The sequence below is a fragment of the Aulonocara stuartgranti genome (genome assembly GCF_965226115.1).
Source record: "Aulonocara stuartgranti genome assembly, chromosome: 13".
In the NCBI taxonomy this organism is placed as follows: Eukaryota; Metazoa; Chordata; class Actinopteri; order Cichliformes; family Cichlidae; genus Aulonocara; species Aulonocara stuartgranti.
In genome coordinates, this window is record NC_138949.1 from 24,745,090 (window position 1) to 24,772,638 (window position 27,549).

Below are 27,549 nucleotides of genomic sequence, written 5' to 3' on the forward strand. Positions count from 1 at the left end.
GCCAGTGCATGTATCTCTATGGGATGTGTACTAGGTGGCAATAAAAGCTATGCTTTGACTTTTATTGCCACCCCCTGGTAAACCTTTAACATGAAAAATATTCAGTAATACTTCCAAGCTCAGCAAAAATAAAGCAGCCTCACCAGGGTGGAATGTAGGCCGTTTTATTGCAGATCAGCAATCATAAAAAACACGGTGAGCTTCCAAGACAACAGAGTGAGAAGAAAATTGCACCTTTTGAGAAACATTAACTACTATATTTTTTTAACATTGCACTATACGCAAATTACACTGCAGTGGGACATGATTAATGAATAGCTATGTTGCAATACATAAAATTAAGTGCCAGTAAAAGTCTAAATAATGAACATGCTAAACAACAACCATTGAGATCAGAGGACAATACTAATGTAAAAAACTACAAAATATTTTGATCAAAAACAGTAAAACAAACAAACAAAAAAAACAAACAACAACTACAAATTCAAGATGCTGTTTTTATTTATATAAACTGATTATAAATTCATAAAATGAAAGGAAATTTGGCTCCGTTATAAGATGATATCTTTTCATGCAATTAGTTTCATCAGGGCTACACAGTCAGTTGTCCAAAATAACACAGCTTTCAGAGTACCTGCTAGTGGTACTTCTATGCATTTCTCAAGCATACCTAGTGTACCTGAAAATGGCCAAGATGTTGGGGGGGGGGATGTAGGATGTGCAATGTAATTATTTTGATAATCATGGGGTCTGAGACGTAACCACTGTTCTCATCAGCGAAAAGTGATGGTGTGCTGTTCTAGCCTCAAACCCTCTCTTATGTTTCCAAGTGTATACAGTACAAGATCAAAGTGACTAATGCATCAGTAATACACATCAAACAAAAAGCATTTGACACACTGCTAAAAATCAAGCTGCAGCGCTTTCTGTACTCTTCTCTCCCTTTTTCCCTTTCAAGGCTTAAACTAAACCCGTCTGTAATCCACCTCCTCCTAAATCTACATCTTCCCCTCTAAATTAAACAGTATGGAGGGTGAGATTTAAGAAAACAGGGACTGCAGCTTTCACTATAATGCTTCATCTAGATTGTGAAGGGAGCAAAGTCTAATGTTTTGCACACTGTGTGTAATTATGACGACCATTCTTCAACACAATATCACTAAGTGGCTGAGATATTTAGTGGCTGGCAGTACTGGATATGTTCAAAACACACACACAAGGGCATTCATTATTTCAGCTACTCAAAAGACTCATTCATTCAATAATGTTCATAGCATATATTGGCTGTAGTGTTAAATTATGTTGGACATACTGTGTAGCCACTGAAAACCAAGGTCACACTATTATTAAGACCTCAGGGAATGTCACATTAGTGCCTGCAATTGCTCTTAAAATTATGTTCCTTAAATTCAGCTATAGTGGTCATAAAGTCATCACAGTAAGTAGAATAAGTCAATAGTTCCAAAAGGAATGACTCGTCCTCAGTCGGCCAATGGATCAATTCCAATTTGGGCGCCTTTTCAAAAGCTCTTTCTTCAATCCATGTTCCAGTGGCAGAGCAAAGAAATAAGCCTTTCCATTTTAGTGCGATTGATGATGGTGGTAGTGGTGTATAAGCCAGCATTCAGCTTTTAATTTCATCTGTGGGTTAGCTGCACATGGAAGGTTTAGAAAGGGAAAGAGGAGCAGGAAATTTATACACATAGTCCTGATATTGCAAACTAAGGTGTAAACTCAAACGTGGCGTCATCACCTACCCACCCTTTATGGCAAACAACCGTTACACATTTTTGGAACTATGCTTATGTGTTTCATTGTTGAGTAAGATTTGTGCAGTCAGTATGAAGCTGGAGCTCGGGCTGAAGACTGTCCAAAGGTAAAAACTACCTACACTCACATCTAAAGCTAAAATATTAACTAACACTCGTTTTGCGCTGGCGTGACTTCTCTGAGCTGTGTCATGCCCATTCCAGTGAGTCACTGCTTCTGACATTACTCTCCTTTTAACCTTATTGTTTTATTTAAAATATTTGATTGAGAGAAATGTGCAGGTAAACACATTTATTACCTATCGAGAAAATTCGTCTTTGCATTTTCAACTTTATAACCTTCTTAATCTAAACTAAATGTCCTGGCTCAAGCTCCTTCCTGTATATATGAGAGTAGTATTGAATTTTTCCCACCAAACTGTCAGCAAATCACATTTCCCAAATGATGAAGTATTCTATTAAGGACCACACCAACAGTCAAGCCCAAATATCATCACCGATCATGACGAATTATCATCACTCCTCAGTTAGTTCTATAGTGCTATATTTGATTTTAGCAGCGTTACCCAGCTCAGTTGATAAAGTGTGACAGGTATCTGTATTAGTAGCAAGGTTACCTCACTCTAGATCTGATCTAAGGTTGGGGTTACAACGCTTTAAGGTTCATCCTCTCTCTGAAAGACTTCCTCAGTTTGCTCCGTGGTGCGGGAACAGGACCAGGACCATCAGTGGCTCTCACAAAGCCATGATCAGCTGTGGCCTCAGGGGTTTGGGTGTGGTGGTTTTGGTAGTCCAGCTGTTGGAGGGGGGGCTGGTGCTGACCTTGTGGGTGTACATTGAGCACGCCCAGAGGAGCATTTTTTCGACTTGAGGCGGTGGCTCCTCCAGCATTATTCCGCTGGAGCTGCTGGATGATGGCAGAAAACTTGGCATCCAAAGATGGTCTGCCTGTTTTGGACCTTGTGATTGGACGTGAAGTGCTAGTGCTAGAATTCTCTTTCTCCTGGTATGAGGGAGGAGGGTGCTGATGAAGAGAGGCAGGGAGAGGAGGTCTGGCTGGGCAGGTGGGAGCAACATAAGGCTCTCTGTCAGGGGGAGGAGGTGGAGCGCGTCGCTTCTTGCTGCTGTTGGTAGTACAGCTGCTGTTGCTGGGATTGGGGCTCGAACAAGGGGTGGAGGTTTTGCTCTGGGACAGAATACCCTTCTGCACTACCACTGAATGGGAACCATCAAACAGACTGGACCAGTTAGGTGCCTCTTTCTCCTCTTCATGGCCAATAAGGAAGTGCCCATCTGTCTCCTCAATTTTATTGTGGATAATATCAGTGATGCTCTCAAACTTGCCTGGTGAATTTATACCTATAAGGGAAATAAATAAACACCAAAATCAAGTGTTTTCCCTGATGTACTATTAAAATATAATAAAGCATCACAAAGGCTCAGATTGCAGCATTATATTTTGCTTGAAAAAGCATCTTATTAACATGCATCACCACTGAAAATTAATGTATTATGTGTATTCTTTTTCAGTGAGTGTCTTATTTGCTGTGAGCACTCGCATTACACCTTCTTAAAATGAATATGTGTAAATATAAATCCTGTTAAATCCACATCATCAAACAGTCGGCAAAATATTAACCTCCGTCTAACTCGCTTCAGTGACTCTTTCCAATTAATCTACTCACTCAGGTCGTTGTAAACAGAGTCTGCTTGCTTAGAGAGAAAAAGTGATGGTTTCCGTGGAGACGCGACTTCGATCTTCATTAGCTGGTCACAGCAGTGCATCCACTGGCCTGGTCATAAACAAGGATAGGCATGAGATGATAAGACCTATACCATCTGTTCTTAAAATTTAGCTAAGTGTATGTGCAACCACTTTTCCTGCGCAGACTAGCCCACACACCCCAGTTTCTCTTTTATAATGGCAAACACACACGAAACCCTTTACATAAACACGTGTTTTCATATACAAATGCTTGTGGTGCATGGTCACATAACACTCACTCTGATCATAATGGTGCTGGTGGAGGGCTTCCACCCAGTCCTCCAGCGCTTCCCTGGTGTCTGTGGTGAAGACGATGGACTGTGATCCCTCTGGTGAAGGGTTAATGATGGACAGACTCCTAGATTTGTGGCCTGCTGATTCCTTCTCCAACACTCGGATCCGGGTGTCCTGCACAAAAAAAGCAAAAGTAACCTATTACAAGCTGAAAATCACTAACGGAATACAAATCACACCTCTGTGCGAGTTAGTGCATTAAAAATTACATCGCTGATATTGCAGAAGAAAATTAATTCCACAGCAAAATGCCAAAGCTCCAAGCCGTATCGCAGTGAGTAATTTGGTATCTTGTATTTTGGTTACTCTGCAAATGTTAGGGAAAAGGTGAACTGAGATTTAAATCAATAACAATGAATCTGATGTTTAACTTCTCTTTCCAGACAGCACAATTGAAACAGATAATGAAGTTTAACAGGGGTAACCACAAAGCCTCATCTTATGCAGAGTTTTAGAAAAGTTTGTTCTTCCAGTCTTGTGTTATAAAATGATGCAACAGAACAAGAAATTGCTAACATTAATGTTTATCAAGTAATTCAACATTTTTCTTAGTGTCTCTTACCTTATTAATGGGTACTTTGAGAATGGGTTGTATTTTAGCATCAATTTCTTCTGGAGTGAAGAAACAAGACAAAAAGCCGGCACTCAGCACGCAGTAAAGACTGCAGCAGCGGCTCATGCCTTCCACACTTTGCTGTAAATCAGCAAAATACAAATAAATACTAAGACACTAGAGAATCAATGATGGAGCTTATTGCTATCATTACAAAATAACAGTGAACACACCTTCTGGCTCAGGTAACCGGCCATCATGGTCTGTGTCATACAGGCAGGCTGAGCCACTAACCGGCAGCAGAGGTTACCATAAAGTGGAAGCCAAGAGGACCACTCAGCTGTAAGGACGATGAAAAGCAACCAGAAAACTGTAATAAGTTACCTTGTACTATATGGAAAAAATAAAGTTAATTTAAAAATAATTCAGTTCTAAAAAGGACATATATGTTATTACAACTCATACATTCTCCTGTAACAAAAGCCCCAGTGTTTCCCCTCAGCCTCCTAGCAGATGCAACTACGGTATTATTTTGAAACTCCTCGGTGACAACATTCTCGATTTATTGTGCTCATAAGCGCTTCAGAAAACTTAGCCTCTGACCTCAACCTTGAGGTCAAACTCTTACATCGCCTCGTTCTCATATTATTGCACTCACAAACTTGGGCGTCCATGCCCTATCAGCCTTTTATAAATGAAGGGTAAAAACCCCATAATGTAAACTGTGCAAACTTGTACCAAAAGCTTGAGGTAAAATTCCTAAAATATATACAGAGAATCCCAGTGATTAGATGATCCCCTATGAGCAAGCACATGTCACATAGTGAGGAGGAAGAACTTCTTTTTAACAGGAAGACAACCAGGATCAAGGTGGGGCAGCAATGCAGGAGGGGCAGAAACCTGCCCAAGCCCTAACTTTCCATTTCATCACTCTTCATTTTGTTTAAATGGAGGTTTAGATTTAAGTGATGTTAAAAAATATCTATCATTACTATTCCAAAATGAAATCAGGAGTTAAAAAGCATAAGCATTTCATATCCCCAGATATAAAATGGTGTGTTTTGCTTCTTACCATCTTGGAGGACAATAAGGGAGTGAGACTGAAAGCTGCCTTCAGCCTCGGGCAGACACAGCGCTGTGTAGGCCAACAGGCTGTATTTGGCTCCACTGTTACAAGTACAAGACACATATGAACATTTTAGCAGTCTTCAAGTAGAGCACGCTGACTTTTCAGGAGAAATATTGCCAAGTTTAAATTTAGCAATAACAGTAAAGATAATGAAGACAATTCAACTTCTAAAATGTACACATAACCTATATTTTGTAAATTATATCCCAGTGAACAGGTGATACTTGAGATACTTTGAGCTGAGAAGTCCAAATTAATATTCTAAATGGTTTAAACTATGCTTTTCTGCTCATTTTAATAAAATTCTTATTTTTATTATGACAAAAAAATAAATCATGATTACCTAAAAGCTAAACACGGGAACAGGTTTTGTTTTCAAAACCCTAACAAGCTCTGGCCCAACAGTCCTGCTTCCACTAACCAGTCATTGTAGAGTTATTGTAAAAAATCTTGAGCCAAGAGCCTATAAAGTATTTAATGACAGCACAATACATACGACGGTATTGGGTTGTGCTGTAGGAAGGTGTCAGGGTCTGGAGTGTCCAGCAGAGAGCAGAGCTTCCTCCCAGAGCTTTTTCCAAAGGAGTTGCGGAGCTTCTTAGCCAGTTTCTTTGGCGTGTTTACCAGTGTGAGCTCCTCCTCTAGGGCGCAGCTCCACAACTCCACCTTCAGCTCAAACTGAGGAACTGCTTCTTTACTAAGGGTGGGGATTTTAATAAGAACATAACCATTAAAACATATTAACAAACCAGGGCTGAAGTGACACAATATACATTATACATATACTAGATCAAAATTTCATTAAATACTTTTAAAATTTCCCTTATATATAAATCTATAAAATAGACATACATCCACCTAAAGGGTGGAGTGCAGCAGTTCAGAGAGTACTACTTTGCATATTACATAAGCACAAAAACACTTACAAGATGGTAATTCCCTCAAAGCAGATGTCAGTGACTGATCTATCCACCACCACCATTTCAGTGTCAAACACTTCTGAGCCAATCTGCATCAGACAGAACACAGCCACCCTGCGAGAACCTAACAAATGTCATGGATGTACAGTATGCATTAGTACAGCCAGTATGTACAAAAATTACAGGAGGCAAAGCTGAACATGAGGCATGAAAGATAACAAAGAGCAAACTTACTCCCTCTGTTGTTAAAGTGGTCTGAGTCCCTCCACATCAAAGGTATGCGCAGCCCTACGTTTGCAGAAAGTTAATTAAAAAGAAAGGCTCTTAAAAATTAACTCAGGGAGCAAAATGTTGCAACTAAATGTAATCGTTGCATAGTTTTAGATGTGCGGTGCTGATTTATTCTGAATAAAAGATGAGCAATCTTACCTGACAAAGCAATTGTTCCATTACAGGGCAAACGGTCACCTGAAATTAGATCTGAAGGTCTGGAATAAAATTTGGAATTTACCATTACAATAGATCAAAATGTGTGTAATGTATTTAATTTAACAAAACAAATAAACTGTATGTACATTTACAAAAAAGGATGGAATCGCTGCATGATTAAGATTTTAGACACATCTAACAAGACTTCCTGGATTTTGTTATTTTAAAAATACATTTTAAAAACCTCTGTCCAAAACCCGCTCAGTTCTTTCATTAGTGACAGGACAATTGTTTCACCCTCCCCATCAAAGTTAACATATATCAATTGGATACACACACACACACACACACACACACACACACACACACACACACACACACACACACACACACACACACACACACACACAACAGTGATGTGGACTCAAACTGAGCCATAAGCATCAATCTCCCCACCTGCCGATTCCCCCCATCATGTCCTCTTCCTCTTTTTTCTTCTGCAGCTGAGAGAGATATGCCTTTATCCGGGCATTGCAGGTAAACATGTTCTTGGAAGCATTTAGTACCTGTTCTCTCTTACTGCAAGCGAGCAGCAGCTTGTAGGCTCCCTCTCGCATTCGCATCTCAAAGTCAAGTTTCTCCTGTATGTTAGTTGTCTTTGTGGACAAACAGACAAGAATGAACAAGTGTCAAAAAAAGAACAGACTGCCAACTTTTCTATGACGATTTCTATTGTGTTAGTGCATCAGACAACAAAAGCTTGGACATGAGCGGCATCACAGCAAAGGTTTTCATTAGTTATGCAAACTTTTTTCATAGGAAATTGCTTTTTAGATTACCAGAATTTTCTTTCAGTCTTTTAGTCCACTTCACATTGTGTAGCTTATAAAGCACTCATTGGTTTACCCCCTCTGACTTCCTCAGAGTTTATAGCCCAATTAGACCTTTCAGGTCATCAGGTGCAGATCTTTTAACTGTTCCCAGAATTGGACAGAAGCGTGCTGAGGGTGCTTTCAGTTACTGTGGTGATGTTTTTGGAACAAGCAGCCTGCTGACCTGAGGACAATTGGAACTTGGTCTACATTCAAAAACAAACTTAAAACCTTTATTCTCATAGGCTTAAACTTAACAGCTCTTTGTGCGCGCACAACTGTTTGTGTATATGATAACTTGTATTTTGTTTCGTTGAAAAGTTTTATTTTATTGTTTTTATCGCCTTCAGACACAGCAGACCTACATTTTTTTCCATGTTTTTACCTTATATGGTATTTTTAAAGAAAAGCAGTTGTTAAACAAAATCCAAGGTCACTCTGGCACCAACAGAACTAACATTTTCTGGGTTTAATACAAAAGACAGATCTTAAACAGCATGGCGGTTGGGAAATCTTCTTGCCCAAGGGTGTCCAAACACATCTGATCACAAGTGGGCCATACCAGTCAATATTTCATGGTATTTTCTAGTTATTTTTTATTTTTAATTACTGAATTTTTTGTTATTCTTTAATGCTACGTCCAGATGAACAGACTCAACCTTTTGGGTGTTATTCTTTTAGTTTACTTTCAGTTTTATTTTTTCAGTTTAGTGTTTATTGTTTATTTAGTTTTAGTCTTTTTATTTATTGTTTTAATGAGAGCATATGTCAGATGAAAGATTTAGGAAAAATCTGCTCATGTATTGCAATAAAAACTGATTCGGACCTCAAATAATAAACTTTTCATACATTTACATTCCTTTGTAGGAATGCTGGAATCTCAATATTAAGCATTTTTTGTGAAAAACTGATTTCCCTACAAGTTTTGGACCCTTTGGTGGACTTGCAATCATTTGACACATTAGCCCCACTAGTTAAGATGATACACTGGTGATGTTTCAAATTACTTGATAAGCTTGAAATCACAAACTCAAGACCAACCTTTCGGTGACGTAATGATGCATGCATGAAGGGGTTAGATGGTAATGCCAGCTGAATGAGATTAATAAGTTGTCTCGGGTAGCAGTTGTAATGGCAAAGATGGAGTTTGGAAATGTACGATTGGCATTTCGAAAAGCACAAAACAAGTGAAAACTGGCAGGCATGGTAAATGGCCTGTATTTATATAGCGCTTTTACTAGTCCCTAAGGACCCCAAAGCGCTTTACATATCCAGTCATCCACCCATTCACACACACTGGTGATGGCAAGCTACATTGTAGCCACAGCCACCCTGGGGCGCACTGACAGAGGCGAGGCTGCCGGACACTGGCGCCACCGGGCCCTCTGACCACCACCAGTAGGCAACGGGTGAAGTGTCTTGCCCAAGGACACAACGACCGAGACTGTCCGAGCCGGGGCTCGAACCGGCAACCTTCCGATTACAAGGCGAACTCCTAACTCTTGAGCCACGATCGCCACGATGCAGCAGACATATTCTAACTAAATGAAGTTTGATGATGTCTGTTATAATCACATCTAATATAACACAAACATCATCATTCTCCATATCACAATCAACAATATGCACCTGTAGCTTCTTAGAAATCTGTCGTATGTACAACAAATTCATATCCTCTACTATCTGGAGAGTGTCTTTCAGAAGACTAGGGCACGGCTGCATGCTCTTTGCCTGCAGGGAGATTAGTTGGAGCAGTATTAGAAGGAAGCAAACATACAATGATGATGCAGCGTACACGGATATGGTTTCAGGGAAGTGAATATTGACAAAAGGGGCACTGCCCCGAACTAGCTTTGCCCTGGAGGGTTGAAATCCAGCTTGAGAAGGGCGTTAGCAAGTCAAGTCGCAGCACATGAAACTATGTTATTAAAGCCATGTGAATTAAAAAGATCAGCATTCCCGTGTTTGACGTGCACTTTACACCCACTCGGACCACTCCATTGGGTAAATCATACGAAACAATCACTGTCGTACCGCCCATACCTCTGTTTGTAGGAATAAAGTACTCTGTCGTATTTTCTTTCGTTTAATCTCCATATCCACCGCGGAGCCGGCCAAAAACAATGACCTGGAGCCCCCATTTTTCTTGGAAGTTTGAACGTCCCGCGGATCGTCCATGTTGCATGTCCATTCGCTAACAACAGCTGCGTATTACTGCTCCTGCTTCAAACGGCCGGGGGCGGCTCGATTTATGTTATCGTACCCCCCGTAAACGAAATCTCCCGTCGTGTTAACATAAAGTACACCCATTAAAAAGCTTAAAAGTGTGTTGTTCTCTCAGCACATTTAATATCATATCAAATAAATAAGAATTAGAGTATAAAATGTAACCAATACATAAAGCTACGACTTAATAAAATGTTGTAGTCACCATCAAACCTTAAAATTAAAACAAAATTAAACTCTAACTTGCAAATGTCCTATGCAATCGAAATCATTAAATAACAACCATTAAATAAAGAAAAAAGAATATTTTAACAATAATACATAAAAGGGTACAGTTCAAAAATAAACATGAAAAAACGTTCCGCTTTTCCCGGCGGCACTGCCATACATAAAAACGAGTGCCTTTACGCCAACAGGGAGGGGGCGTCATTGCGTCAGTGTGTCAGACAAAACAGGGCTGAACCGTTTTCGAGTTTGAATTTTTAGACGGTATAAAATCATAGACGGTATCAGATAACATACATTTTATTACATATATTATTATTTTATTTTATTTTAAATTCATCAGAAAATGTATTTTAAATATTATAATATAATACATACAAACGTGCAATTAACTAAGAGGCTGTGATGCTAATTTAAAAGTATAATTTTCACGTTTATGCAATGAGCATTTCCATTTTGAGCTCACATTTTTGAAGCAGAACAAATATGAATCTTTTATATGTTACTGCCATTTAATCGATCTCCTTAATTTATATTTTTTAAAAGCGGTGGATGTTTTTCTTGTAGTGCTACATCCCTAATTAGTTTGATAATCTCTAGTAGTTTGGTTCCCGGTTATCATGCAGCAGGTACAGCCTTCATTATCAGCATGACCTCTGCACAGTCCATGTAGTGGTACTGTAACAAAAGACCCCGGAACGTAACCAGTGCGAGTCCAGGAAACCCGCCCACCCGGTTCTGGCTGACATCGCTTCTGGTTGAGTTGGAAGCATCCACGGTTGCAGTTGTGGACGCAGGCGCTCCTGGAGATGAACTCCGTCAAGCTGGGCAGAGAAATTCCACTAAAACAGGAAATTACATCCGCTTTTAAAAATAAAACACAGGATTTTGAATTTCAGACGAGGTTCACATGCAGTGTAATCCTCTGAGTCACTCAGTACACAGTCAGCTACTTTACCATCTGGAGAGCATTGTTAGTCTGAGCGACTGTCCTACAATAATCCATATGTGTGTGTATTCATAGGCTGTAACGTTTTATTTCACACTGTAGTACTTGAATCACGAACTAGTCTGCAACTGCACCAGCAGCTGACCTATCTATAAGTGGAAAACGTGTTAACATACAGGCATGTGCCTGAAATGCATTCATTCCTAACAGGATGCAAGAGCTTGGAATTTTATTGGGAAAGTGCTATAGTGGTTTATGGCTTTAAAATGACTCGTCATGTCTTTCTTACTTATATTTTTAATAATTTAATCTATGATAGCAGTCTTTATCTCTATAATGCTTTTAGTAGCATTGAATCTAGAGTACAGTAATTCCATAAATATGGTATTACTGTAAATACAAGTTTCTTTTTTTTTACTTTCCCCACATAATAAATTATTCAAAATACACACAGGTTATTACATGCATATTTTGCCGAAGAATGGTTTCACATATCCCAAAATATAAAAGGATCGATAGGTACACAATGCACACAATATGGCTTTATAAGTTAGAACAACATATTGAACGTTTTAGTTGAAACTCATGAGAGAAGGACTTTGGTTGAACCTCTGGTGTAACTCAGGTGATCGTGAGATTATAGTTGTGCGCGTGGTTCTGAATATTAAGTTTATTTCAGTATCAAATACACAAATAAATAAGTAATTTAAAAGCTTTCTGGGGAACTTAAACTGCACACCTTGCAGTCAGAGGGCAACTTTCTACTCATTTTTTCATATGTGTTGTCGCAAGCTGCTTTGAGAGCTCAATGAGAAAGACCTGTCAAGCACAGATAATACCATTGTTGAATTCAATGTGAAGTTGTAACACAGCACCATGGGCCATCTCTATGTTTTACACTTGCAGGTTAAGGTGCCAACCATCTTGTCCATAGTATCTATACCTCCTTTGGTCTAGTTATAAAATGTGATTAATTAGTGTTTTTTCCCTTTTCTGGTATTTTCATCCCCCATTTTGTTGTGATACATCGTGCTCAGGAGTACAACAGCCATTTCTTTCTGCTGACATAGCTGACTATGGTAAAGCTGCCACTGAATGCAAACTGTGTGCTGTAAGCCTCCCTGGACTCAGAAGCCTTCATCAGATAAAGGATGTATGTAGAGTCCCCACAAAAGTGTCTCCAGGAGGCATGGTGAAAGAGTACACTGGAGGAAAAAAATTATCTGTGCCAGTGTTGCTTCTTGTCTTTCTGAATCTACTACACAACTGCTGGACAATGGTTTCACCCAGATTCTTATCAACTTCTATCCTTTCTTTCCATTTTCGTTTCCCTATGTTAACCATTTCAGATTGCATAGGGGATGCGTATCACAAACCTAGAAGATCTTTAGGCCATACTTGACAGGCTTGTTTGGCAGTGACACAATCACTCGGGGTGAACTGCTGTCTGAATGTTGAATGAATGCTGTCTTTTAATCTTAATTTCTCTAATAAGAAGGATGTTTCATGAACTTTATCATTTACCATTTTTTATTACCATACATTCTGTACATTCTTTTCAACCTATTCTTTTTGCAAACTAAAAACATCACAATCACATCACATCACAAAAAACAAAACTGAAAAATTGCTATCTACTATGGAAGCCCGTTTCCACCACTAAAAAACCCAACATTATTTGCCATCCATATATCAAAATGGCAGGTTTTTATCTGAAAAAAGTCAGAGAAAATAACTCCAAAATGACATAAATCGAGAAAATAACGTAAAATTTCCAGTTAATTTTGAGGGGGGAAAACACCCTGAAATGATGACTAAGAATAGCAATAAAAAATTTTAAAAACTACCTCAACTTCCTTTTAGCGGAAGCAGATTTCTATACCGTGACAGCGTATGAATACAACTTAAAACACCACTTAAATAATGATCGACGCCTCAACTCGCAAATCTGAGTATCCTGTTGTCTCTTTGACATTTATTTTGAAACGTCTGACCGGAGGCAGCGATTGGCCTATTTGCCACTTCGACGCCTCTTTCAGGATGCTGGTCCGCTCGCCGCTGTTTTGCAGGGAGTCAGTAGCTTATTGCTGAGCAACGGAGGAAGAGAAGGCCACCGCATAGAGCCAGACTGAACTGCAGCAACGACAGGGCTGGGCTCCACACGCAGTCACAGAGCAAAAAACATCTTTAAGGAAAGGGTAAGTGTGGAGTGTACTTGATTTTTTTTCTTAGCGAACAGTATACAGTGGACAGTCCGTAGTATGGTTTTAGCTAGGTGGTTGACCGTTACTCACGTGAAGTTTGCGGCAGACAAAAAATATAAAGAGTCGCTTTTTCTTTCCTTCTGCAGTCCACTGATGTCAGTTTCCTCTTTCAGTGAGCTCATAGAAAATTCTCCCAAATTTTCAAACCATTAAACCTGCATTAAATCTGAGTAAAATTTAGGAAACAAAAAACACTCCGGCTCTTGTAACGACTAAGCAGACTGGTCTGACTCCCTCTTGGCTAACGGGATGGCTACTATTGTCAGCAGCGGCATGACAAGCCCACTCTGCTCCACCTTTGTAAGCCGCACAGACTATAGCCACTTTGCTGCCCTTGTAAAAACACCGGCCACATACTGCTTCACTCCAGATCAATACTATTGTTTACTACTGACCTGATTTTATCCAGTAGTTGCATCCTTTTGTAGCCAGACAGAGGCTAATCGAGACAAGATGCACATCAATGAAGATCGGTCACACTGAACGCTTTGTTTATCTTAGTGGAAACATGCTACCCCTCGGGTCTTCTTTTAGTCTGTATTGTCTAAGAGGTAGATTTTATGGGCAGGTTTTGCTCTAAGTAAGACAACTGCCGAGTGTTTTCCGATAACGGACCCCCCTCCTCTTCTTCTGTGTGGAGGCTTTGTTTTCGTGGGGCAGATGTAGCTGGCCTGCATGCATCCGCTCTCTTTGTGTTGAGTTTGATTTTTTTTTGCTGTCATCATCACATTAGCTGTAAAACTTTTGAAAATAGAAGCAAATGCTTTAGTTTAAATGCCATATGGTAATTTGATAACTCTTGACAGGCTGTTCATAAGCAAATGGTACTTGACGCTAGAAATCAATGCAAAAATATTGTAATTATTGTTTAATTACTGTTACCAATTTAGCACAAATGCCAGAGGCAGATGCATATCAATCAAAGCCTCACAACTGTTCAAAACATTTAAAATTAATATTTATATTCACAGCATTAGAAGCTGTTTTATTTTATGTAATCAGCTATATTATGCCCTTTAATTTCATCCAGTAGACTCAAAGGTGCTGGTGAAAGTCACTTGCAGCTCTGGTCTGAGTTTATAACCCGATTAGATGTTCTTTGACAGCTACGTGTTTCACATCAGTGTATCTTGCTAGTCTCCTCCCTCAGCTGTAAGAATTCAAATTTCTTGGGTTTGAGCCAAAAGAATGTGCAGATAATACCATCCAATCCAGTTTTGCTCCTTTTCCCTTTTCTCCCCTTTTTCCGCCTTCTTCCTGTGTTCTCCCCACAAATGTGGCTGCCAGCAGGGTTGTTGGCTCCACTGGCGGTTGCATTTTTAAAAACTGTGTCAGTGTCACAGGACGGTTGCTGCACTTTCGGAGAGGAAGCAGCAAACTGACTGAAGCTAAACTACAGCCGAGCCTGACTACAGACTTATCTATTATACTTAAAACATAGCTTTTTTGAGTTTTATTTTTCTTTAGAAAGAAAATCTAGAAGCTTCTTGCAGTAATTCGACTATCAGTGCTGTTTGATCAACTCACATTTAATGTGCACTGCTGTAAATTACCATACTCATTGAAATCCCGCTTTTTCGCCCTGATATTCTTTCTCAGCATCTTAACTCAATCTGCTGTTCAAAGAGTAATTTGTATGCATATAGTATATCCTTCAGTAATATTTTCAATTCTAGTTTCAAGTTGGGGACATTTTTGGAGACTCTTACTCAGCCTGCCCACGGCCATTGTGTATAGTAGGAAGTTTAGGAAGTGAGTTCATTTTACTTCAGTGGCCCAGGAGTGTTATGTGTGACAGAAAACAAGCCAGTCTTGAACTTAGTATCTGATTGTATTCAGTTGTATTTAAGATGTTGTTAAAAATTTTGTATTTGGGAGCCTGTAGCTAAAAATAGAAGTGAATCTCAGTTTTGTAATCTGCCAGAGTAGAAACGTTAAAAGGGTTATGACATTCACATAGCCTTGCCTGGTAACGCTCATGCTGGCGTGTGGTGTCAGAGGGAAAAACAAGAGAGGTGAATAGCGAAGTCTGTGGTTACAAATTGGGAGAGACAGCACAGTATACCAGACAAAATACCCCAAAACAAGCTTGGAGCATTTTATTAATACAATCATCAGCCTCTCCCTTGTTATGGAACATCAAGGGTGTGTCTGATTTTAAAAAAAAAAAAAAAAAAAAAAAAAGCCATTTAACCTCTCACAGAAAGAGAAATTGCACATCTGTTTTGGGGTGTAACATACTCCCCTCTGAGTTTCCTTCATTTGATACTTCTTTCCACTAGATATCAATCTTATATTTGAACATGTTCTATTCTCATCTTTCCCTCTGCCAACTCCTGATTGTCCTGTTATGCTAATGTTTATGTTTTTTTCCCTTCTAAGTGCAAGAGTGAGAGAGTTCACTATTTTTATCTGCTACTGAAGCTATTGCTACAGCCAGGATAAATGTTGGCACCATAATCAAAGTGGCAGGGTTGGCCAAATACTAATGTTCCTGTTAAAGGGCCATGGGTTAGTCATTATCTGCTCAGCAGGGGCTATGCGGGGCCATTAGAGCAGTCATCAGACCGAAGGTATATTTGAAATGACTGCAATATGTTTTTTATGTAAATGGAGTTTATATGTTGTGCCCTCTTGATGCTAAAATAGGTAAAACTATCTACATGAATAATTAGTTAGTTAAAAGTTTCAGGTTTTTGTAATTAAATATTTATTTCTGGAAGTTTAATAGGTAATTTGTGTTGTTTTTTTTTCATTTACAATTTATTTTTCTTATTCCCTATTAGAAAGCTGCCTCCAGACCTTGTTTCTGAAAAATGTAGTGTACCCATGCTCCAGAGAATGAGTCACATGAAAATGACTATGCTTCAGGGCATGTGCATCATTAACTCTCTTGGATTATTAATAATCTCTTTTTCAGCATATCTATATTACTGTAAGGATTGCCCAGGGTGCTGATGTTCCTCCTTCCACTCAACATGAATAATACTGTTGTTTTTCCCATTAATCCTGTTCTTCATGTTCTATAAAGGTTAAATTTCCATCAGTAGGGCTATAGTTCATTTTGAACACAAGGGTCACTAAGCATGTGGTGGGTTTATGTCTTATGGCCAGGGTGTGCTGGGTTGTGTTTGGTAACAACACTGAAACAGTCAGGATGGATGCTGGCTAAATGATGGTGTTTGCTTGTTTGTTCCTCTTGCCGATGGCTCATGTGGTGTGTGTGTGTGGCTGCTTTTCTACACCATATGGTCTTTTCTGCTGCATTGGACTGTTTCTTTTTCACCCACATGCTGCATGTAAAAGCCACATCAACTACACATAGCCATAGCTGCACACGCGCACCCAAGTTTCTGCTGACTTACACTGCCCATAATGATTTATTATGTCCTTCCATGGTGCTATGACTCTGTCACATTAGATTAATGTGGGTATATAGTCTATTTTTGAACCAGGTAAGATATGTAAGAATGAAGTCCGGTTTTTACATACACATTTACATTACTTTATTAACCACAGTGGTAAAATATGGCAGTTATTCTGGCAGTTCAAGGTTATCAGCTAATGCTACCAATTAGAGCAGAATATTAGGATTTCTCTCACCAAACTTTTTGGGTGAACTTTACCACACTGGCATGTTGCTGCTTGATATTAAAGGCCAGCCAGTTATATATGGCAGTTCAATGTGTTTTTAAAAATTATATATCCATGTAACAGAGCTAGTGAGCAATCACCTTGATCTGATTTTGACAGTCAGCAGTACCTTGTGCTTTCCTGCTAGCAGACTGATTAGTTACTGTCTCTCCAGTCAGTCTTTTATCTCTCAGTTAGATTCAGTGTTAACTTCACCATGATGGTAGTCCTCCTTCTACTTTGAAGATATGCTGTAAGCTGACCACTTTTAACCACAACCAGCTAGTAGAATGCTGGTTTATGTGCATCGTTACTGAGCTCACTAAAACTGCAGATAAAGAACACAAACAGCAGGGCAGGGCGATCCATAGGACGATAAAGTCACTGGAGAGGCAGTTGATTATTCTTGAGTTATTTATTGTCACAAAGTATTTATACTAATATTTACATTTATATTTAAGAAAGCATGAGTATAGCCTTAAAAAATGTTTAGAAAGGTCTTACATGCCAATACATACTTATGATTTTGTTCGATATATATAATTCAGTTTGAGATTAAATGGAATATTAAACACTTGTTTACTTTAGATGTACATGTGTGTGTGTGCGCGTGCGCGTGTGCATGTGTGTCTAAAAGATTCTCATTTGGCTTAGTTCTTGTTTTTTTTTTTGTTTTTTTTGCTCCTGGTGTTTAAGCAGGGTTTGGATGTTGGAAGAGCATCCTTGGCTGAAATACACACTGTCAGACTGCATTCAGCCTTTTTATGATGATAAACCCAAAGTGTTTATTATGGATGTCAAAATATACTCTGTAGAATCCGGCTTTATATCAGACTGTGATGAGGTACCTTTTAACATAATTTGGAAAGGCAGTGTTTTGATTTTACTGGCTATTCTTCCTATATTAGAAGAAGTTAAAGCAAGCCAATGTCATGTCACAAACAATAAAATATCACAGAATGGTATGTCTGAATCAGCCATAGCTTCTTCTTTTGTGTTCTCTTAAGAACATTTTTGATGTACCATATCATTGAATTATTCTTAAATAAAATCTAATTTATTGACTGGTTGCCTTTGTTATTCAAAGTGTTGTAACTTAGTGCTTTGGACCGATACCGATAGACTTATTTCTCTTACATTAGACTGTAAACATGTTTGACAACGGTGTCATACTCATGTATTAGAATGGTGCATTATATTCTGTGCAACACAATAAAACTTAGTTTCTAGAGCTGTAATGTTTATTATTTTTGTCAGTGTTGAGATCACAACTAATTAATCCAATTTTGCCTAGAGTTTGGGAAAAAATAGTCTTTCTAAAATAGGATTTCTTGGTACTTTTATTAGAATTAAATAAATCTAAATTGAAAACATAAATAAATGTGCACTAAATCTGTCATTGCCTGGCGGGGAAGGAATTTGAAAGGAGGAGATTTTGCTGAAAAACAAAATAAGAGCATTATCGTGAAACAAAATGCTCCACAGTTATTTTATTTCAATTATCATGTTTTAAAAATTATTGAATGTAAATTCTATTAAAAACAAGTGGTCACCATTGGAAAACTTTAAAAGGATATAAAAACATAAAAAAAATTTTTTCCCATAAGCAACAAAACCTATCTCATATTATGGACAGAATCTTTTTTCTTGTGGAAATTGTCTGGTATATTATTATATCACAACAAGAGCTGGGATACTCCTTTTGTCTCGTTTTTAGAAGAACAATAGATTGTAGTTCTCCACTACATGCTTTCATGTCTGTATGTATGTAGTCGACTAAGCCATTGGGGGATAGAAAAGCCTTTGTCTGTTTGTCCAAAGGTTACCATCTTGTCTTGAGTTCGTTCACCTGATTTGCACCCCTCAGGGTCCTTTGCACTCTTTGCACAAAAACATAACTAAGCTTGCGAGACTGATTCAGCGTCTCTGACCTATTATTTATTGACATTGATCTGAAAGCCCTCACAGATCTTCCATTGGTGTTATTGAAAGAATAGGCTTCTTTGCTGTTTGTTTTGTCTGCCAGTATACTTTCTTTTATTGGTTTTATACCTTCAAGGTACTCCAGAACATCACATACCATCTTTGCTTTCTTTGTGAAGCTACAATATTGGTTATACTATCAGTCAGAGTGACCAGAGTTTAATTTAGTACAGCTATTGCTCTGTTCTTTGTCCGTTTAGCCTAAGGGCCTGTAAGTGCTGAAGCTACTGTAACTACTGAGTGCTGTTTATATTTGGACAATCAGCCTCGGCTGTTGTAAACATTAGATGCATTGTCTCATGTCTGCCAGACAAATACCAACCAGACATAAAAAATCAAAGCAACGAGTGCCTGAAAGGTTTTTTAAATGTAATTACTTTGATTGATCCCAGTGAATAAGCAGCAAATGTGACTATTATTATTATTATTATTATTATTTTCGTATTTTATTTAACTGTTGTCAGATACAGGCTATAAATGCAGGCATGCAACCACGCCCTTAGAAGTACTAAGTTTGGCTCTTATCATAAGACCATGTGGAAATGAGTGTGACGAAAGAATGAGTTGTCTCTCTGTGCTCATCCCATCTCTTTCCCCTTCGTCCTCTCCCTCTTACTGTCTGTCGCTTCGTTTGCGTAGGACATATGTGTGTGTGATGTCTCTGTGTGTGATGTGGTGCGAGTCAGCTGTCATGGTTGTGCCAGTTGATGTGACATCTGGAAAGTTAGAGAGGAAAAGCAGATGAGTGTTTTCTAATGGTTACCCAGCTGTTGCATCATCCTGGAACGCACACTCCAGCCAGATGCTACGTGGAGAGTAGCAGGCCAGTACCAAAAAAAAAAAATCATATTAGGTGATGCCAGTAAATAAACTAGTGCTCACTGACATCACTTCCTGCCGCCCTTCAGCCAGCGTTTATGATTGGGTAATTCATGTCAAAGGAGGAGGTTTGAATTGTTGAAAGGATAAAAGGCTATTTGTATAACTTTTTCTGGTCCGAAATACATACGAAATACAAGTGCAGTTAAATTGGATTTTCCAAAAGTCAGCGAGCAGCCTCGCTATAGATAACAAATGTTTTTTAATTCATTTCAGCCTATCAAAAATCACCTAATTGTGCTCTGTGGATGCAAAGATGAGTGTCTGCAGCGAGGGGCGCTGCACATGCTTCCTGTATCTCCTCTGCCATCTCCTCTATACAAAGAATTCACAGTCATCTTAGAATAATCCTCCTGTTTCAGTCCTTGTGGATGTGTGTGTGTGTGAGATTGAGTGCGTTGGAGATAGTATAAGTGCAGGTCGGGGGTTGGGAAATTCCTTTCAAAACCCATGAGTCACTATTCCTCCTTATTAGCCCTAGTAGAAAATGCTGCTGAAAACGTGCTACATCGCCACTCCAGTGTTTACATATATAAACAATGTGTTTAAATATGTATCCATCCATTCACTTCCGCTTATCCTTTTCAGGGTCGCGGGGGGTGCTGGAGCCTATCCCAGCTGTCATAGGGCGAGAGGCAGGGTACACCCTGGACAGGTCGCCAGTCTGTCGCAGGGCTAACACATAGGGACAGACAACCATTCACACCCACATTCACACTCACATTCACACCTAGTGGCAATTTGGATTATCCAATTAACCTATCCCCACAAGTTTGTTTAAATATGTAAACAATGAAATATTTTTGTCCTTCTTTTGGCTACGCGTTACACATTAGTGCTTTGTGAATTGCCCATGCAGTGCCTTATATTGCATGATATGTCAGACTAGCTGTCCAAAACACAAGGACTTTTCTAATATTTCTAATATTGTTATTTGGATGCACTCGCACTCACCGTTTTTATTATAGAGAAGGAAAAGACTACATGCAGAACTGATAATATTTCCCTCTCAGCTGTGTGTCCTTCTTCAGACCTACCACTGCATTCCTCCATCTGTGCTACGTCTTTCATGTGTAATAGTGAGAAGATTTTTTTCTTTTTAATGGCACCATAAAGGAGACTGGTATGGATTGCATCCAGACTATTTAACCACATTCTCATTAGGCTTGCATTCTGATAACAGTTTGCAGTGGTTACTGAGACAGGCAGCTCTGTGATGCTTTAGTTACAGTCGAGTAGGAAACCAAAAACAATTATAGTTCTGTTGCTAGGTTTGGTTGCACTAGTGGTGTATCCAAACACCATTATCTGTAATATCTGCCACATAATGTTCACATGTACCTGCAGGTTTGTCAATACAAATTGTGCCACCTGTTAGCCAAACAGGTGGAGCATGCAATGTAAGCAGAACATCATTAGTTGGAATCTGATCATTAGCCCTGGTGCTGGATTTAATATATGATAATAATCTTATTTATTTTGCAGATGAAAACATTTTAAATTAGTTTACTTTTATTTTAACTTCACAGTTAACATGAGTTTACTATACTAAAATAAAAGGAAGAGAAGTTATGTTAAAAAATAACACTTAGCAACATGACTTGGATGGGTCTCAAGTGAAACCTTTTCAACGTTGAGGTGAGCTAAAAGTTGCAAAAGGACTAAAACACCTCTCCGCAGAAGTGACCAATACAAGCTGTGCAAATCACTTTATATTTGGTTGGTGCTTAATACTTATGTTTGCTCCTGATAATTGCATGTGAAAATGCAGAGAAATCATAAGTCAGATTTAGTGATTTGAGAATGTAATCACTGTTGTCAAAATGTGACATCTTCAAAAGTGCTTCTCTCTATAGCAGCTTGTTGCAGCACATTACTTGTATTTGAGTACCTACCAAGTTTCTAAATTTTCCTATTAAATCTTTCACTCAGCATGTAAAGCTGTCAGATATTCAGTGTGGTCACTGGAATGAAAGCTGATCTGTTTTACATCAGAGACAGCTGCTGACGATACAGTCCTATTCCCAACCCATATTTCCTACAGTGTCATGCAAGAACTGAGGTGTGCAGTTGATTAAAACTTTACCCAAGAGATTATTGAGTTGGTATACTAAGTACTTAAAAGGTCAAGTGAGCAAGAGCTTAGCTCAATAATCTTTAATTCCCACTCTGATGGGCTTTTCTTGGCACTTTCTACACACGACAGAGAGCTCTGGTTATTTGAGTGCCACTTCAAATTAATGTCAAAAGCTTGGAAACTTATTTTTAATTTGAAATAATTACTTAGGAAATGTTTTAGAACCGTCCAAACCCCACATGAACAACAGTATGTTAAAATGAATTTCATAGCTGGTACAACATTAGTTACAGCTAAAATTGAGTTTAAAATGTCCCTTTAGTCTCATATTTTACACCCTGTTGCTTATTCAGACAGGAACAGTCACTCAGTCTGTTGCTCAAAACAAACTTCTAGCATGCTCAATCAGTTTAAAAATAGGTATAGAGGTCAACAGCCCATCAGTTAGATCTCCTTAATGCTGTAGTTTCAGGTCTAGGCAGTTAGAAAGTAAGAGTGGCTGGCTTTGACCTCGTTTTCAGCTCATCTGAAGGAGAGCAAGGGGAGGAGGGAGGCAGGAGGGAAAATGAATGTCCTGATGGGCCGGCCAGCCAACAAATCTACATCACTTCCTCCTCTAACATCTGGCAGTGATCAAGGCAGGCACAGAGAGAGAGAAAGAGAGAGAGAGGATGTATCTTACTGGCTGGCCCAGTGTTCATTTCCAGGCGTAGACAGAGGCATCACATTGCAAGACCGCCCACTCGATCTCATTCCCCCTTGGAGCAAAACAAAATGAAGATGGAAAGAGTTGTGAAAGACTTTTTCTCATCTTCTCTGATGTCGTCATGATCTTTTCTGTCATATGAGGTTACCAATTTTCCATGATGATAGAAAATCTATGATTGCCTGAATCTGTGAGAATAAATGAAAAAGAAGAAAACAAAAATGTTGGTTCTTCATCTTTTTCAGGATGGCGTAGCTGTGTTTTGCTGTCAGTGGTCAATCTGCAGTGAGCTACCTGGAGCAGAGGTGTGTAGTAGAGTTCACCAGCATATTTCATTCAAATTATGACTTACTTTTGCATACATTCAGATTACATGTACGTTAATAAAGAGTTCTGTTTTTGAATACTGTGGTGCACTGATAAGTTAAACCTTGATCAGTGATCTCCACAGGGTATGGTAACAAACACATTTTTCATTCTTTTTTATTACAATCTGTTATTTTAAATAATACTGTTGGTACAAAACAATTCCTCCCACTGTTGTTTATATACTGTTTTTATAAAAAATTATCCACACATATTCGTAGATTTCATTTCTGAAATATGATGTATCAACATTTATTTAGACGGTAAGACTTAGGTTGATTCTAAGAAGAGGTGTTTTCTTGGGGGGGGGACTGGCTCTGGATTATGAGGAAAAATGCCAGGATTACAGCTGTAACCTATGAATTTGAATTCTATACAAATATTTTTTGCTGAGTGGGTAATTTGGTGTGGATTCAACCACATCTAAAATGTGGTCACCGAATAACAGTTTACTTACACTTCTGCATGTTTCTTTCCAGGAGGTTTGCATGAGAGGCTGCTGCAGGGTACAAAGATGAGCGTGACCTCCTGGTTTCTGGTTAGCAGCGGTGGGACTCGCCACCGACTCCCACGGGAAATGATCTTTGTCGGCCGGGATGACTGTGAGCTCATGCTACAGGTAAAGACATTTGATATGCCTCTTTTTTTTCACTGAAAAAAGCCCCAATAAAACAATCGTGTTTGATTTTACTGTTTAGAGATCATTAAAACTGCTGTACACATAGATTTTTCTCAGCCTTAGAAGTAAGCTGCGGAGTTCACATTGACCTGTTTCATTGGACAGTGCAATAACTGTACCAAGGATTGAACAACAATAGCACACAATGCTCATGCTGCTGCTCTTAAAGTAGCAGAGGTTGATTTATATGTCTGTATGCTGATGTCGCTGCAGCTGTGCATGCATCCAGAGAGACCACGTGCATGCTCATGTGTACCTCTGGTCACTGCACTAATAATAGAAAGTGGGGCAGATACCTCTTGAGTTAGATCTTTTCTGATGTGTGTTGTTGTGGATAGAGTATTCATCCATGGCTACAGGACTCCAGTTATGACATTACATTTTTAGAGAACTTTTCACTGCCACCAGTGCCTGTCAGAAAGTATGATTGTCAAAAACACATTTGTTTAGGACTCACTGATCCTGAGTCAGCAGACATTTTCTGCTCACTGTTTACATTATGCATCACACATACGCTTCTGTCTGCTTTTAGTTTCTGTTTTCAGTACAAAACCTCTATACAACACTGAAAATTTGATTTTCTGTGTGTAATTTGTATTAGTTAAATGATAAATGTTCAGATAATCAAATCTAATTTTCATAGTTTAATAGTGTAGATTAGCTAATGCTAAAACACAAAGGACTCTAAGCGTTATGTGGCTAAAATAATTTAGATGTCATGCGTTGAGTGAAATGCATATGAAGCAGAGACTAAAGTTGAGATACATATGTATGTGTGTACAACTTTTATGGAAAAATATTTAAAAATGATATGTTATAAAACAAACTCGGTGATATCTTACTAATGTCTTTGCATCCATAAAACTTGGAAACTACTTGCTGTTCAGATGGTATCGTATTACGCCTTTACAATCTGGTTTCTCACAGCCTTCAGTGCTTAAGTAATACAGGTTGTTTGCTTTGCTTTGAGTTGTAAAAGATCTCTTTCTTTTCTTCAAGTGGTTTCTTAATGTGTTTTTGATGACCTGCATGTCTTCGGGTTCTGCATGTGGATTGGATGTGGATTAGGGCTGCCACAAACGATTATTTTGATAGTCGACTAGTCACCGATTATTTATGCGATTAGTCTACTAATCAGATCATCATCCACTGGACGTAAAACTACAGCTTATTGCACCATGCAGCATATGCTCTTATATAACTATCATTAGCTTACAGCTTTAAGCTTTTAAGGTGCTAACTAAAAATAAAGACAAGATGATAGTTTATTCAATTTTAATGAAATTTGCAGATTGTTTCGGTGAAGTTTAATAAACTCCTTGCTATCTAAAATATAACAGGACACCAGAGTATATTCTCCAGCATCTCACACTTCTGATAATCAGCTGTCTGCTTGACGTTTATTCAGCTGTGTAAAAACTATAACTTTAATCTCAGACAAACCGATTTACTCAGGAACAAATAAAATACTAAAAAAAAAAAAAAAAGCCAAACAACAACATTTTTAAGTTATCTAAGTGACTCATATATATTTAACCTGAGTAGCGAAAGACGGTGGTGGGTTTCAAAACAATTTGCCAGGAGTCCGGTGTTCTCACCGTGCTAGTGACCTAGCCCCCGGCTAGCTATCGAGCTAGTGGGTAACAGACGTCTCCGAAAACGTCGGAGCGCTTTTGAAAATATGTGGTGTCCTGATAAACTGAGCAGATATTTGAGGTTTACACAGCTACATTCTCGGCTGAAAATATGTTAAACGTTTATTTTGTGACCCAGAAAGAATAATAAGAGTAATATTAAAACTAACTAGCTGCCGCCATTGTTGGAAACTGAGCTGGGCCGCGCTATGAATTCTGGGACACAGCTGCTTCTTCTTCTTCTTCGGGGTTTAACGGCAGCTGGCATCCTTGTACATGCAGTGCTGCCATCTTCTGTTTCAGTCCGTTATTACACTCTTAAATCCTGCTACTTATTCCTGCGTCTTTTGTGATCTTACAAAGCTTCAAACGACGCGTCGACGATTTTGATAGTCGACGTAATCGCGACTAGTCGACAAATCGTGGCAGCCCTAATGTGGATTTTTCTTTCTGTGTGTCTTCTTGTAATTCTATCCCTCTGATGTGTTTGGAACCAGAGAAAGATAAGGGAACTATTCCAAGTTACAGACATTGGTTTTGTGTACTTGGACAGCACATGAGAAGCGGCTTACAGTTACCCTCCATGTGACTGTTTTAACAAGCCAAGGCATCATCACATGGTTTAAGGCTGCTTGTGTCATGCACCAAATAAAACTGGAATGCACACTCACAGATAGAATATCAAAATACAAGTGAATATATGACAGAATTTATCACACAGTTGCTTGAGTGGTCTGCGTAAGTGTTTTGTAGATGTTGTGTTGTCAGCTTGAAGAATTGGCTTGTTTTTCCCATCAGTCATACTGTTTGTGCTACATTGCTTTTGACAGTCATGGTATTTGCAAACTAAGGATAATGATCCGAAGCGCCTAGCTCTTATTTTCTTATTGAACAGAGAAGGTGTTTAGTGAATAGAGGAACACCAAACTATGATATTAATTTAACCTCTACAAATGATTTTTCCTGAATTAAACATTTTGAGGACGTGGCTTGGCTCTGCATATGTTCTGTTGGTTGTCAGTGCGTCTGAGTATAGCAGCATGAGTCCTCTCTCCTGTACAATGAGCAGCTCAGCTGGTCTCTATCCTGTTTGATCTAGCCTAATCTCACTAAAGTAATCGCTTTCACAGTTGGCCCTCTGGAGTTGCTTCCCTTGGTTTTACTAAGCCTTGCAGCTTTATCTTAACATTTTTTCTTCACCACGAGCATGTTTCTTTGTTTAAACAAGGAGTGAATGGCTTATAGGAAAGTCATATGAGAACTGAATATCAGATTCAGCTCCCATAATCAGCACTGGCTGATTTCAGTGGAATAAATTCACTATTGTCTGCCTTGCTTCATTGCAGAAATGACTTAGTCTTTGATTATTTTTAGTCATTATTAGTTCTATTTGTAATGTTGCCCAATGTATCTGTTACTTTTATAGTTTCCATCCTTTGTATTTGTCTGCCCTGCCATCATTTGTTTCACCTATGCTTGATTGTTTCCACTTGCATCTCGTTGTTACCTGTGTTTCGTCACCAATCGCCTCTGTGAGTATATACAGTCCTGTTGACATCTGTGTCTTTGTGTATTGTTATGGATTCTTTGAACACTGCCCTTGGGCCCTCTTTTCAGTGACATCTGCATTGTTAAAATTTTGCATTCAACAGGTTAGTGAAAGAGGTTCTGTGGTTCCACAACCCTAAAGCCCTTAGACGAGCCTGAGTTTATGCTTGTGCACATATTTACCGGATATAACATCTGTATTTGTCAGCGTTGGAGAGGTTTAAGGCTGGCAACAGAAATGTGGTCACTCCCAGATGAGCTAATCATTGAGAAATGACTTGCCTACTATCAACCCCAGATCCAGCAGACTTTTCAATCTCAAACAGTAAAATTAAAATGGAAACATTGACATTTCCACACAAAATAATTCCAGGTTGTCCTGCTTTATTTGCATTTTTATAGATTTAGGGTTTTGCAGTAGATATCTGACTGCAGCAAATTTGCTAACCAGTCAGTGTCATTGCAATTCTTCAGATACATGAAACATTTGTGTGGCACTGGTACATGAGACATATTTACCAAATTCCACAGCATATTTCTCTCCGAGGCTCTTGCCATCTTTTTTTTTTTTTTTTTTTTTTTTAGCTATGCAGAAGGTTGCAGTGTTTCTACTGGAAATTGTTTATCCTCCAAACAGCCTGCTTAAAAT

General features: G+C 38.8%; 2 protein-coding genes across 10 annotated transcripts in view; one reads left to right on the forward strand and one right to left on the reverse strand.

Moving 5' to 3' along the window:
• Positions 1-164: 164 nt before the first annotated feature.
• On the reverse strand, positions 165-10,000 carry rtkn2 (rhotekin 2). Of its 3 annotated transcripts, XM_082557717.1 has the most exons (14): positions 9,775-10,000; positions 9,361-9,462; positions 7,316-7,515; positions 6,860-6,918; positions 6,665-6,718; positions 6,437-6,554; positions 6,007-6,207; positions 5,454-5,548; positions 4,615-4,721; positions 4,391-4,522; positions 3,774-3,942; positions 3,455-3,562; positions 2,387-3,128; positions 165-1,652 (listed from the first exon to the last, which is right to left on the reverse strand). In XM_082557717.1, exons 1-13 carry the CDS (start codon positions 9,907-9,909, stop codon positions 2,416-2,418), a joined length of 2,193 nt encoding a protein of 730 aa, XP_082413843.1. In that variant the 5' UTR covers positions 9,910-10,000; the 3' UTR covers positions 165-1,652; positions 2,387-2,415. The 3 variants fall into 3 exon arrangements, with proteins under 3 accessions (XP_082413843.1, XP_082413842.1, XP_082413844.1); XM_082557716.1 differs by having other exon boundaries at positions 165-3,128; XM_082557718.1 differs by lacking the exon at positions 9,361-9,462 and having other exon boundaries at positions 165-3,128; positions 9,775-9,987.
• A 3,115-nt stretch (positions 10,001-13,115) lies between these two features.
• The window catches only part of cep170aa (centrosomal protein 170Aa), a 40,264-nt gene continuing 25,830 nt past the window's right edge, over positions 13,116-27,549 (forward strand). For 3 of the 7 annotated variants that reach the window (XM_082558016.1, XM_082558019.1, XM_082558021.1), the window contains exons 1-3: positions 13,116-13,329; positions 22,919-22,978; positions 23,519-23,658. In XM_082558016.1, coding sequence (XP_082414142.1) covers positions 23,554-23,658 — 105 coding nt within the window. In that variant the 5' untranslated portion in view covers positions 13,116-13,329; positions 22,919-22,978; positions 23,519-23,553. The remainder of the gene's footprint in view (positions 13,330-22,918; positions 22,979-23,518; positions 23,659-27,549) is intronic. The other 4 variants (XM_082558017.1, XM_082558022.1, XM_082558018.1 and 1 more) reach the window with 3 other exon arrangements.